Here is a 15,562-nt window from a genome sequence, read left to right on the forward strand (position 1 = left end):
CCTTCTATCCCTCTAAGGATTTTCCCAGTGATTCCAACCTGTTCCAGCTTATAAAGTAACCGCTCATGTGGAACTGAGTCAAAAGCTTTGCTGAAATCTAAATAAACAATGTCGAAATTATTCCCTAAATCCAGCTCGTGAGTGACTCTTTCGAAATAGCGAACCAGATTTGTTAAACATGATTTTCCCTTTACAAAACCATGCTGAGTATCCTTGAGAATTTCAATTCGATCCAAATGATCCTAAATTCCACCCTTGATCATTGCCTCCATGATTTTCCTTACTACTGAAGTCAGACTGACAGGTCAATAATTTACATCTTCACTTTTAGAGCTACCCTTATGTATGGGAGATACATTTGCACTTTTCCAATCCAAGGGAATCTCCCCAGAGTCTAGTGATGCTCGCATAATTAGCCTCAATGGTTCAATGCACTCGCTTGCCGCCTCCCTTAAGATTATAGGGTATGTTCCGTCAACTCCAGGAGCCTTACTGGTCTGTAGGCTCGAAAGTTTTTTCATTGAATAATCTTGCGAAATTTCAATATCATTAATTATATATTTTTTAACTTCGCTCCCACAATTTCCCATTGCCACAAAAGGTTTTTCATTTGTAAATATCAATGCAAAATAACTGTTGAGTTCATCTGCTACGTCAGCTGGTGTATTTAATACTATCCCCTTTCTCTTACGTAAAGGTCCAATCTGGTTTGTCCTGCTCTTCTTGGCATTTATATATGTGAAGAATTCTTTATCCCCCCCCTCTTTGCTCTGTTTGCTAGTGATTTCTCATAAACTGCCTTTGCCTGTCGAACCTTTTCTGTGGCTCTATTACACATCACCTTGTAGCTGTTATAGGCTTCAGTACTTTTTATTGCTCTGTAACCTTTCCATGCCACCTTTTTCTGCTGAAGTATGTGGCAACTTCACTATTCATCCAACTTGGAACCCTCCTCGTGGAGTATTTTTTTAATGGTATATACGCATTCAAGGCATCTGTGATTAATGTTTTAAAAGCGTACCACAGTTGAAATGTATTCATTTTCTGCACGATATCTACCCAGTTAATAGAGGCTATGTAGTACCTTAAGGCATCGTAATTTCCTTTTCTGAAATTAAAACCCATTCCTTTGCCTTTTACTTCTGCTACCTGTGTCGTCATCATCCACTGTAGAACTCCGTGATCACTTCCTGCTACTGGTTCCTCTACTGTCAACCCTGTTATGTCATCTGATTCATGTGTGATGATGAGGTCTAGGATATTCTTTTCTCTAGTACTTTCCCTGACATGTTGATACAAATAACAGTCGTCTAGTTGATTTAAAAATTTTGTTCCCCATGTCGAGTTTCCTTCCCATTTACTCCAATCAATTAGAGGCAAATTGAAATCACCCATAATAAGGCATTGACGTGATGTCATTGTCCTCTGCACTTGTTCCAACAGATCTGGATCCTTCCTAAGGTGAGGCTTCCAGACCTGTATGCTACTCAGGATGCAGCCTAACCATTGCCTTATCGATAAGGTAATCACGTCATCGACTCTGCTGGCAAAATTCCTTTATGCTAGCACATGAGCCTGAATTATATGTTTTTATATTTTAATTTTTTTAGCAAGGGGGGGAAACCCCCACACCCCATTCTTCAGCATTTTTGATTCGTTTTCCATTAATACAAAGAGATTTTAGCATCTTCAATTGTCCATGTGAAAAATGTGATGTTAAATCAACACCAACCTTAGATAATGTTTAGTTTTGACTTTTTGACCCTGACTTTTGTTTATTGTCATACTAAATGCTTTGTTGAAAAATGAAGTTATATTCCCTTTCCTTTGAATACATATGAATCCGTGGAATTTATGCTTTTGATCCAGCATCCAGCTCTGTCACCTGTGATGTGTTCACAAACCAAACATTTCTTCCTTATTTCCAATACAAATAGTCTTTTGATAGGGGCTCACATTTGGTGAGTGTGGGTTTGGCATACCCAGAGTCCTGAGCTGGATACCATCATTCTTCGCTTTCTTAATGATTCCTTCTCGCTCTCTCTCTCTCTCTCAGGATAATTCAGAATTTTTTTTTTTGCCTGGTGCAGCATAAGCCTCAGGCTTCCTTGCACCATATGGCTAATAATAATAATAAAAGTAGCCTTTCATTTTTTGTATCTTTGCTTTCTTAATTGTGATTTAACTTTTTTTTTTTTTTTTTATATATTTTTCAATAATCGCTTTGTTTTCTTCGATATCAGGATTTTTAAGTGCTCTTTCATACTAAAGATCTTTTGTTTTCGATACGATCTTTCTCTTTTCTGTTACTGCCTTATTAACAACATTGCTAATACCTAAAGAAACTTTTGAAAAAATTGAATTGTTGCCTTGAGACATGTAGAATTCTAAAAATTAAAAGCACTATAAATATTCTTTTATACATAGAAAAATTTAAAGACTGTAAAAAATTAAGAATCCATAAAAGCATCTTTGAGATAGACCTGTCAATCACTTTGTTGTAGTATGATGCAATAGCAGTTAGCCGTGCCTTGAAGAAAGGAACATATTCTTTTATATATAGATTTACAGATTCCCATGAGCTGTCCTAGCAGCCTCTCTGCATTTCTCAGAGAACTTCATTTTAGATAGTGTGACTTCATGTCAGAATTTAGAAACTACCTATAGATCTGTTTCATTCTATATCAATTTGAGTGCAGTACCGCTCAACTGGTATGTTTTTCTGAGATTACTGCTCAAATGCAGTATCTTGCATTTATCAATTTTAAACCTCATTTGCCCTTTTCATTCCATCCACTTAATTTATTTTTTTCTAGGTCTTGTTGCAGTAGTACACTTTAATTTCTGTCATTTTCCCTGCTGATCTTTTTATCATCTGCAGACTTAGAGAATAAGCTTAATCTGCTTTCATCAGTATAGTTAATAAATACTGAAAGCACTGAACCCTGAGTGACTCCAGTAACATTAACTCTAGAAGAGTAGAACCCATTAATAACCACTCTGTGCCTTCTCCAGCTCAACCACCCCTTAATCAGTATCAGTAACATGCCTCTAATGCTACACGTCTCCAATTTGTACAACAGTCTTTCATGTATAACAATATCCAAAGCTTTACTAAAAGCTAAATATATGTCAAAATTAGGTTTGCATCCAGTTTCTTTGCTACTATGTCTAGTACCTAATCAGATTTGTCAAACAGGATCCCCATATAATTCAATTCCTGTTAAGATAATCCTGCATTTACTTATTTAACCACTGATTCCATTATTTTACCTGGAACTGAAGTCAAGCTTACAGGGGTATAATTGCTCACATTACTCTTTGATCCCCTTTGCAAATAGGAGACACATTTGCACACCTCCAGTCTAGGAACATCCCTGAATGCAAGGATGTTCTCATATAATTATGAGAGCACCCTTGGATTCAAGAGAGGTTGGCAAAGGATTTGCTTACAACTTTTGCTGCTTCTTTTAATATAAGTAGATGGTTCCCATTAGTCTCAGGTTTACTTTTAGCTTCATCAGTTTCTCTTCCACCTTATTCTCAGTTATCATAAAATCATTTAGCTCTTCTAACTTGGTATATTTCTGGTATCTGCATTCTTATAAACTTCTTGTCTGGTGAATGTTGATGCAGAATATTAATTCAGTTTGTCAGTAGCCTGAACAGAATTATTAATAGTTATGCCATTCATATTTGGTGGGCCAGTGTCATTTGTCACTTTCCTTCCAGTGTTAACATAAGCAAAGAATTCTTTACTACTTTTCTTTTTATTCCTAGCCAAAGGGTTCTCATAATCTGTGGAATCTTTCTTAACCCTTTTAGGGACTTGATTAGAGATTAGTTTGTACTCACTGTAGGTTTCTGTGGGCCCATAATTTTTGATTATTCCATGCATTTCCCTTCTCCACTGCTAGGCTCCTTGGGTTCATCTAACAACCATTAATGTTTAGACCTTGGATAGCATCTATTTGTTCCATATAAAAAATTTCCAGGTTACCTCCCTGAATGCTTCCCATGTAGAATATGCGGTTAATACAGTACCATAATTTGGATTTACAAACTCTCCAAGGACATTGTAGTCACCTTTGCAAAAGCAATATCACTTGTTCTTTGCCCTTGCTGTAGTTGTATCTTTAAGTAAATCACACATCTGTATATTATCATCACTACCATCTAGTGGAGATTCCTGAAAAGGCATGTGGTAATGAGATGAGGGTATTGCTTTCCTTGTAATCTCTCTGCATGGTATAGAAACCAGTCATCCAATACAGAAAAACTTTTCCAGTTTATTGATTTGTTCCTGCAGTGTAACCATTAGGGAAATAAAGTTGGGCCATTTAATTACATTGTTTCATTAAATTTACTTAAAGTTTTGAAAGCTGAAAAAAATTCAGTGTGGTTTCTAGGATATTATTTTGGTTCATTTTTTTTTGAAAGATTTGACTCTGATGGATGTATTGGCATATTGTACATGTTTTTATTTTGAAATACATTTGCAATCATAATTATAGTCACCATATCATCATAAGAACAATCCCAAGATTATCACTGTGGTGCTATTTTGGGAGTAAAGGGGCGGTTAGGGTATTTTAATTTTTAGATTAATTTTAAATTTAAACAGAAGTAATCATATAAATGTATATGATTAAATAATATATAGAATTGATTCTGATCTCATTTCAATGTTGATCTATAATAGAAATATAATATCTGTATTCATCCTCTTTTAATCTCTATAGTAAATCACAAATCAGTATATTATCACTGCACTAATTGCTCAGCTTCTTAAACAGATTCTGTATGGCAGTGACATTGATTTCATTCTCATAGCAGTAGGACAATACATTTACTATAATATTATAGTGAACTCATTAAAAATTACATAAAATTAAATTTTCTGATGTTTATTTCAAAATGAATGATATAGAGATTACCTACTTTCCTGCTCATGTAGGTTTTTTTTTTGAGATATATATATTAACTAATATTACCCATAAAAACTAAGAAACTTATAACTCGTGGCAACTTTTTTTTTTTTTTTTTTTTTTTAGGATATAATTCCTAGTTTAACTGATAGTATGAATGGAAATGGTGCTAATGATGTTCAACTAGAAGGATATCTTTTCAAGCGGACTTCAAATGCTTTCAAAACCTGGAATAGGCAAGTTCTGTTTAACATTAAAATAGAGAAATATAGTGATGCCTCTACAGATGTAATGCATTTTCATATATTTAGCATTTCAAGTGTATGGAATTTAAAAAATTGGTGACAGTACCTTATAAGGTACTGTCACCCCTTGTTTACATAAATTTTCAGCTCATGTAAATTTATACTGATGAACCAATTTTTAACCATAATTATAATAGTTTCTGCATTGAGTGTGTTGGGGAAGATGATGAAATTGCTTTGGTGAAAGTTTCTGTTTCTCTTATGTAGTAGTAGTAGTAGTAATAGTGGCATGTGATGCAAGAAAGCAAGCATATGAGCTTATGCAGGATCAGCCAAAAAAAAAAAAAAATTCACAAGACCATTCCCTCTAAATGTTTGTCCAGTTCCTCCTTAAATTTATTTAACCTATCAACTTCTACAATGACAGATGTGAGTTTGTTCCATCAATTAACCACTCGCTGGCTAAAGGCAAATTTCCGTACATCTATTCTACATGTCTTTCCTCAATTTGAATTTATGCCCCCTTAGGTTTGTAATCTGAACAAATGGAATAATTCCATCAGAATTCAGCGTGCTCAACCCATTCAAGGCCTTATACACCTCAATCAGATCACTGCACAGGTGCCTAGTCTCCAGCCACTGCAATTTGCAGAACTTAAGCCTCTCTTGGTAAGAGGATCCGCCTGAAACGAAGAGGGGACGCAGTGAGTGGGCTGGGTCACAAACTGTCAATCACTGCTTTCCCTCACTTCTCGTTTCCATTTTGAAAGGTGTACTGAGTAGGAGTATAGCCATATGCTAAAGATTTAGTTTAGGGTGCACCCTTCAAAATGGTGTCGAGGAGAATGGGGGGGGAAAGCAGTGATTAACGGGTTGTGACTCCTACTCACTGCATTCACTTTTCTTTAACTAAGGACGACACAAAGTACTACATAGCAAGTGAACATAACCAGCAAATGTGACTACGAAATGATATGAATTTTGCATTTACTGCTGCAATGACATCGTGTCGTGTGACGTCCACCTGAAACGAAGAGGGGACGCAGTAAGTGGGCTGGGTTACAAACTGTCAATCACTGCTTTCCCCCGCTTCTTGTTGCCATCTTGAAAGGTGTACCACTAACTAACTGGAGTATAGCCATACTGCTTTGAACTAAACTTATAAAATAAAATATTACCCTTCTTTAAAAAAACTAATATAGCCTTTTTTTTTTCCACATATATTTGCTTTATTTCACAGAAATACCTATATAATATAAGTATTTCTGTGAAATAATAATAATAAAAATACATATTCTTTTAACAATAAAAACAATAGAAATTAAATAATACAATTAAATATATTCTCTGCAGAGTGAATTTCTCTTAATAATTTTTCGTTATTTGCTATGTTTTTGTAAAATTCTTCACAAGAATTAGCAGAATTGCACTTAACTTTTACTGTTGCTTTCAGCATTTCTATGGTTAGTTGTGTTTTTCTGACATCCACAACTTATTTACTACCAAAAAAAACCTCACTCCATTGCACCATTGGTTCCCAGCAAACATAATGAAAATAATTTGCATTATGTTTGCCGTTAAGTATAGATGCTACATGTCCAATCCAGGACAGTTTGCAATGCGGGGGGAAACAACTTAAATCCGGGACTGTCCTGCATTATCCAGGACATCTGATCACTTAAACTTTGGTAAAAATAAAAAAATTAGCAATACAATGGTAAACATGTATTTAAAATCTTTATCAATACAATATAAAAACAAAAATAATATTAAATTCTGTAAATATAAATATGAAAAATAAATTCTGAAAATTAAATGAAGTAATATATTGGCTTACAATACTTAGAATGGTTTTCATCTAGATTTAGCATTGGCGAAGTCATTAATTAATTTAGAAATGTACATTCTTTCAGCTTCTTGTACTTCTATGCTAAGCAGTGCTAGTGCTCATAGATATTGTTGTCCCATGGTGTTTATTTCTTCACAGCGTACATATGGCGCAGATGTGAGAAATCACAGGTGGCGCCTGACCCTAACACTATGCACCCTAACACTATGCACACTATGTCCCATGGTGTTTCTCAAATAATTCTTAATTAATCTTAACATCGAGAAAGAGCATGCCGTGGTTGATGCAGTAACCGGAATTATCAAAAATAATATCAACAAGAGCACCCTTAAGAAAAAGTAACACTCATATTGTACTATTTTACTATGAATAGTTCTGAAAATTTGCAAATAGTTTTAATTTTTGCAAATTTCACTTTATAGTGACTTTATAGTGACAAAGTAGTAATTGCATTGAAATTGCTTTTGAAAAGTCATTTGAATATTTCTTTTGCACATTCTCTGCGTTTCTTGTAACGGAATTGTCATTCATTTTGATTAATTGAGTTAGAGTAAGAAATGAAAACAAGTCAGAAACTGTATTTAGTCCTTGAAACCTTTTGTGCAGTTCCGTTGTCACTAATTTCAAATCAGTAGTCCACTGCCAGTTCATCAAAATGTGTTTTGACAAATCTCCTCTGTTTATTTGCAAATTGACAAGGTATGCCCCATTTCTGTACAATAGATGATGCTTCCTTGATGATATTTTCAAATTGGTATTAGTAAAGGCACATGATGCAAGAAAGCAAGCTTACATAGCATCAGCCAAAAAAAAAAAAAAAAAAAAAAAATCTTCTAATTTTACCCATCCACTCGCTCCAAATATTTGTCTAGTTCTGCCTTCAATCTATTTAAGCTATCAACTTATACAACGACAGATGGAAGTTTATTCCAGCAATCAACCACACGCTGGCTAAAGGCTAACTTCCACACATCTATCCTACCACTGTCTTTCATCAATTTGAATGTATGCCCTCTCAGGGGTGATTATTCTGAGGAAGAGGACGTATCCCATCAGAATTGAGCATGCTCAAACCATTCAAGGCTTTATACACCTCAATCAGATCACCTGACAGGTACCTAGTCTCCAGACACTGTAATTTGCAAAACTTAAGCCTTTCTTCGTAAGAGCAAACCTTTGATCCATTCACTAATCTTGTTGCCCTTCTATGCACTCGCTCCAGCCTCTCTACATCCTTCCAAAATGAGGCCTACACACCTGTATACAGTACTTAAGCTGTGGCCTGATCATTGCCTTATACAAGGGGATAATTACCTTCTTATCCCTGCTAGAAAAATTCTTGTATATCATTGACAAGACACCATGAGCTATGCTTGCAGACTGTCTGCACTGCTTAGAAAACTTCATATCTGCCTGCACAATTACCCTGAGGTCCTTTTCATTCTCTACCACTGTCAGTGTAGTACCATACAGTTGATACATTACTCTGGGGTTACTTCTTCCCATACTACTTTACATTTGACAATGTTAAAATTCAGTTTCCACCTCTCAGCCCATCTGCTCAAGTTTTCTAGATCCTGTTGCAGCAGCGAACTGTCATTAGTGTAATTAACGACCCTGCAAACCTTAGTATCTTCTGCAAACTTGGACATTAAGCTTGATATACCATCATCAGTATCATTAATAAATACAGAAAACAACAATGAACCCAACAGTTCCCCTGAGGAACTCCACTAATAACATTAGTCCACGATGAGCAGTGTCCATTGATTACCACTCTCTGTCTTCTCCCATTCAACCATCCCTTTATCCATAGCAGCAATTTCCTTCCAATGCCACACTATTCCAATTTGTGCAGCAGTCTTCCATGTGCAACAGTATCAAAAGCCTTTCTAAGATCCAAGTATATGATATCAAAGTTATTCCCTGCATCCAGTTCCTTTGTGACCACATCATAGTATCCAATCAAATTGGTCAGACAAGACATCTACTTAACAAAACCATGCTGTACCTGAGCTATAACTGAAGTGTTGTCTAGATGGTCCTGCAGTGCTTCTTTAACCAATACTCCCATTAATTTCCTTGGAAGAGAAGTTAAACTAACAGGTCTATAATTACTTGTGTTGCCCTTTGATCCTACTTTGTGAATTGGGGTCACATTTGCACATCTCCAGTCCATGGATATCTCCTCTGGGTCCACGAAAGCTCTCATAATTATGGCTAAGGGTTTGCTTACTTTCTTTCCTGCCTCCTTTAATATACTGGATAGATCCCATCCACCCCAGGTGCATTTCTTATGCTTATCTTCAATAATTTCTCTTCCACTTTCCTCTCAGTTATTACAAAATCATCTAACTCACTACCAGAGTCTAATTCACCTCTGGTATTCCCCTCCCTGAATAACTCCTCATATCTGAATGTAGATGAAAATACTCATGTAGTTTGCTAACTACCTGAGCAGGATCGTCAACAGTTGAACCATCGATGTCCAGTGGACCAATCTGATTCATCCCCTTCCTTCTAGAGTTTACATAAGTAAAGAACTCATTGCTGTTTTTCTTTGCATCCTTTGCCAAAGATTTCTCGTAATCTGCCTTTACCTGCCTAACCTCCTTTGTGACTTCGTTACAGACAAGTTTATATCTGTCATAGGCTTCCGTGTCACCCATTAATTTGTATGTATCCCATGCATTTTTCATTTCTGCCTTGTCTCATTAGTTCATTTGATATCCATTTAGGCCTAAACCTTGAACAATATTTCTTAGTTTGTATGAAAAGCCTAGTAGCTTCCAAGGTTATTTCTTTGAATGCTTCCCATTTTGAATTTGCTGTTGGTAACATCATCAGTTGGTCACACCGTATAGAATTTAAATACTGTCTCAGACCTCCATAGTTGCCTTTCTAAAAGCAAAAACCGTTCCCTTTACCCCTGATAAAGGTACTTCACAGTGTACTACTGAGCACACTGTGATCACTGCTACCTAGTGGTGCCTTTATCTGCAGATTCTTAATGCATGAAGAATCACTACTGATAATCAGATCAAGAATATTATTCCCCCTAGTTGCCTCCCAAACATGCTGCTGTAGAAAACAATCATCCAATAAATCCGCAAAAGCCTTGCTATCAAATAAAATGTGAGAGACCAATTACCAAAAATTCCAGTCAGTATCTGGGAAATTAAAATCTGCCCTATTTACTGGCCCACTCTATTTCCCTGTACAGTTGTTTATTATACTCATCAGAGTCATTAGGCCTATAACTCATTCCTACTCTCAGTTTTAATTTCCCATTGCTTATGTCACACCAAACTGACTTGACACTGCACTGTCCAGCCATGTCAACTGGCTATACTTCCTTGGATATTATGTGTTTCTTAACTGATAGCATAACCCCTTGTCTGTCCTTCCTGTACACATTGTACTCTCCAATATCTGCCTTTGATGTTTTGACCAACACCTCAAATTCATCAAATTTATTTAGCAAATTCCCAGCATTGGTGTACACGCAAGTGTACATGCACCTGTTCCTATTCTTAGCTACCCTAACACAGCCAAAGTGTTTACTTGTACTGCAATGACTTCCAGCTGTCTCTATAATCCCCTGCATCTTACGGCACCGGCACCTCCGTAACCAGGTGGGCAGGAGCAGCACGCTACTTGATTATACCGGGGTTCGACCCCGTAACCACCAAATATGGAGGATGTGGAAAGGTCAGTGGAATGACCACCGCATATCTCCGGAGCAATATGGCCTTAGTTGCTAATGCTCCTAAAAACCAAATAACAACTTACGGCACCTCCACAGCCAGGTGGGAAGAAGCAGCAGTGCGTAGCACACACTTCTTAATTAGACTGGGGTTCAAACCCGTCACCACCAAATACGGAGGATGCAGAAAGGTCGGGGAATGATCACCACATATCCTGGAACAATATGGCCTTAGTTGCTAATGCTCCTAAAAACAAAAGAAGCAAACAATGCCCCTGTATCTTGTTTTCCAGGCTGCTGCTCATTCCAGTAGAAGCAGTATAAGACTCACTTTCACCTCTGCCAGCAGCTACTGTTAATCTATTAGTCTGTGTATCCCTCCAAGCTAGCAGTTTTCCGACCCACCTAACACTGCCTCGATAGCACCGGTAAATATTCTTTCTATTTAAGTGTATCCCATCCCTGTCAGGCTGAGAAAAATTCTATCCCTTGAGCCTTGCGCAATCTCTCCAGGGCCAAATTGATTGACAAGGATCTCATCATATACTCCCTCCTATCGTGTCTGGGCAGAATTGCAGACACTTTCAATACAACCTTAACTCATGACTTTTGTTTTCAACATTAACCTGTACTTGTTAAGTAGTTCCGCCGGTCTCTACTCTTAATATTATTAGTGCCAACATGTACAACAACATCACCTTTTGTGCCCTTAAAAGATGATATTTGCTCTACAATGTCATCAACCTTTGTCCCTGGCAGACATACCCTGGTCCTGTTCCACCTTTCCTTTTTGCACAATATGTTCCCCATTTCCCTGACAATAGAGTCACCAACAACTACTAGTTCCTATGAGACCAGCGCACTCTGCCTTGGGAGTTGTTGCTGTGTTGCGTGATGTTCAAGTGAAAGCTCTGGCATTGATGTGAGCAGCTGAGAACTTGATGGGCTCCTCAATTTAAATCCTTTGAGGGCATCCACCCTGTTCTTCAAGCTCTCATATAGGCCCATAACAAAACTGAGTTGTCGCATGAGTTCCTCACACACTATATCGTGCACACACACAGATATTCCCCTTGGCAATATCATGTTCCATCCCTGATTATTCCATAAAGATCAAACAAGCAGTACATTTTAAAAGGCTGTGATTCAGAGGACAACTGCCTTCCTCAGTGCTCCACTGAGCCATAGCACTCCCATTAGCTTGAGCCTTTTGCTTTGCTCCTCTGGTCTGAGTCATGATTTCAATTTAATTTCAATACAAAATTATAACCCTAAAATTATATCCCAATGCAGTTATAACACTATATATATATATATATATATATTTTTTTTTTTTCAGTATCGAGTATTATCTCTGACTTTCATTATATAACTTCCATATCTCGTATCAAGTTATATGAATTGATTAATAATGTTACCTTTGTAAAATATAAGTTGTTATATGTATTTAGTTAAAAAAAGTAGAATTTAATTGATAGTGAAGTTTAACAAGATTAATAATTTTTACTGATTAATTGATAATACTATACAGGCTGGCCTCGATTAACATGATTAATTCGTCCCCCGAACGCACCACACAAAATGGAAATGCGTTAATTGAATATGATAATTAATAGGAAAAAATATAATTGGTCCTTGACCTTTTGGAATGTCCATAAAGAATTTTAAAAATACCTTTTAAATAACTTTTTAACTGTATACAATGTAAAAGATAATGAAAATAATTATGGAATTAAATGTTTATTGACAGCAGTTCCCAAACTGCACCGTGTAATATTTTAAATTTTCAAGGTAAACACAGTGATACACAACATCTGTGGGACACCACGCGAACTATTAGCTCGAGGTAGCTCACAGTTTCAACATTTCTTTTTAAGTTGTTTGGACCTAACTACTTAATAAACAGAACTGTTAGATGTTTCTTTTGGCCTAGGTGTGCTGTGAAAAAATCGCTAAAGGAGCCGTGAACCGGGAAAGTTTGGGAACCTCTGACATAAAATACACAATGAAGAAATGACTGTTGTGGAAATATTTGAACAGTGTTTTCTTTCTCTTTTCATCAATCAATTTCTGTTAGCCAACAACAATCTTCTCTGGGCCCTGGTGAAATAAATATCACAGAGAACCTCAAACCTTTTGTTTGAGGTTCTCTGTGATACGAAAGATTTCATCTAGATCTTTTACCATTATCTCCTTCGCAGTAACATTTTCATCTGGCTCATTTAAAAATTAGAATTTTTAATTGCAAGTCTGCATTGGCTTTATTAGCAGGAGACAAACAAGTAACACGTCTTCTTCCGATGGTTGATTGAACACACTGAGACGGGCAGCAGGCAAACGTTTGTTTATTGCCCATCTGACGTGCGGTAAGCTTAACATGCGATTCAAATCTTTTTCAACTATCGCATAAAAAAAAAAGATTGCATTAACTGGAAATTTGCATCGTGTAAAGTGAAAAGTGATATAATTTTTTCAAATAGCAGTAACTTAAAGACACATTAATCGAACACGTGTTATGCGAGGCCTGGCTGTACTATACTAAACTAACAGATTTTTAATACCGTACTATGTGTTTCATTATCTAGTTTTACCTTAAACCTTACGCTGTCTAGTTCGGGATATACATTGTATTGTATAACAATGGCGACACGTTGCGAACAGTAAATCTGGGAACACTAAATATTAATTAACTTTCAAAATTGCACTATCTAAATTCAAAATAAACCAAAGTCAAATTTAAAATAAAATAAATTCATTTTTTTAAATTTTTTTTCACTTGATTATCGATGTTTCTATGCCTAATGAAGCTTGACCAATATCCACATTCGTTCTTTGCAAAATCGTTGATGTTGAATTAATATTTGACAAGATTTTTTTTATCAGTACGCTGGTTAACACATAATCAAAATTTTCAATATTATTTTTAATCAGGACAGCTTCCGACTTATTACTTATTCAAAACAGTACAATACCTCTGCCATTCTTTGTGAAGGTTGATTCACAATATGAGATATAACTAAATGATGCATTCATACTTCTTGAATAGCAGAAATGATGCAAGTGCAGTAATCATGCATAAAGAAATCTTTCATACTCTTAGGCATTTAGCTAAGAAATATTTTTAAATTTTAGGATTATTTTAATCACCAGTTGTAATACTTTTCTCCAAAAATTACATTCTTCATGCAAATTTTTTTCCATAATTCTATCAAGTACTGTATTTATTTTCCATACTTCTTTTGTGATGCATGCTTCTATGTGCTTACAACTATTTTCATGTTCCTTAAATTACAGTAGACAAATTTTGCTAATCATTGATGCCTTTCGTCCAGTTACATCTAGTTCCATAAAACTTCCATCATACTCCCAGTATACGGAATCCAGTTTTTTTGAGTAGAATAACCATTGCCTGTTCATTTTTAATCCAGATTTACTAGTGGTTGAGTAATATTTTATCGAAAATGATTTATTTTTGTTATTTTTTGGAAATTGTCCTTTTGGCTTACAAGTTCCATATTTTATAATAAATGTCTTAGATAGTATGAATCAGAGCTGTAATACTCAATATGTTCTACGTTGATAATAATATTAGTAAATTAATAAGAGGAGTTTACCTCTATATGGTACGTAGAACACTTCCGTATGATACCCTCCAGAAATTAAAACGGAAAAAACGAAAAAATCGACAACTTACCGGTACATTAAAGTAAAATATAAATAATTAAATAATCAATTTAACACAATTCAAAATCAATTAAAAACAATTAAAATTCAAATTAACGCAATTAAAAGAATCTAACGAAGGAAAATCGTTTTGAATATTTTCGTTAGATTCTTTTAATTGCGTTAATTTGAATTTTAAGGAAGGAAAATCGTTTTGAATATTTTCATTAGATTCTTTTAATTGCGTTAATTTGAATTTTAAGGAAGGAAAATCGTTTTGAATATTTTCGTTAGATTCTTTTAATTGCGTTAATTTGAATTTTAATTGTTTTTAATTGATTTTGAATTGTGTTAAATTGATTATTTAATTATTTATATTTTACTTTAATGTACCAGTAAGTTGTCGATTTTTTTCGTTTTTTCCGTTTTAATTTCTGGAGGGTATCATACGGAAGTGTTCTACGTACTATATTGAGGTAAACTCCTCTTATTAATTTACTAATAATAAATGTCTTCATATCTGCTGTTAAATTCTCTGGATAGTTTGCAATGTCAGTGGAGTAATTCTCTTTTTTAAGGTTTTCAATATTGATATTTTCAGTTTCTTTCAACATTGAAAAAACTTCATTTTTTTCCGCAGAAGGAGATGGTCTACTTGAGGATTCCTCTTTTCCAGGTGTTTTTTTGAATGTCATTCTCTTGCTCAGCCTCAATTGATGTCTCTTTTTCTATTTGGTTGGTGTCAAAAGTCGTAGACTGACTTGTCATTGATGCTAATTCTGTTTCTGGATGAGAGAAATATGAAGTCAATTTTGGAATTTTTTTTTTAACTTCTTTTGTTAGAGTTTCGCCAACAGCATATTTTATTTTCAGTTTAAAAGCACCGCTTTTATGCTTTTTCTCCATGGTTAATTCGAAAAATAATTATAAAATTTTCATCTCTACTTCAAGAGGAGTATTCCATTTACAATGGATTTCCTCAGTCAACAAGTTATTTTTTGGAAGGAATTTTTTCCCACCATAAAGTGCAGTTCAGGGTGTTTTAGTTGGTTAAGCCTTGGGCTTAACTGACCAAGGGCTATCATCCACTCCCGTACTCCAACCTTTTGTGCAGTTCTGTTGTCACTAAGTCAATTACACGATAAAAAAATGTTAACTTTAAAGAACAGTT

General features: G+C 35.3%; 1 protein-coding gene across 1 annotated transcript in view; it reads left to right on the top strand.

The window, feature by feature from the left end:
* The window catches only part of CenB1A (Centaurin beta 1A), an 806,494-nt gene that overhangs the window by 288,351 nt on the left and 502,581 nt on the right, over positions 1 to 15,562 (top strand). Inside the window, exon 11 of the mRNA XM_090384002.1 lies at positions 5,055 to 5,164. Within this exon, the coding sequence (XP_090240128.1) occupies positions 5,055 to 5,164 (110 nt within the window). The remainder of the gene's footprint in view (positions 1 to 5,054; positions 5,165 to 15,562) is intronic.

Source organism: Mastigoproctus giganteus, chromosome 10 (genome assembly GCF_048544385.1).
Source record: "Mastigoproctus giganteus isolate SK-2022 chromosome 10, ASM4854438v1, whole genome shotgun sequence".
NCBI lineage: Eukaryota > Metazoa > Arthropoda > Arachnida > Uropygi > Thelyphonidae > Mastigoproctus > Mastigoproctus giganteus.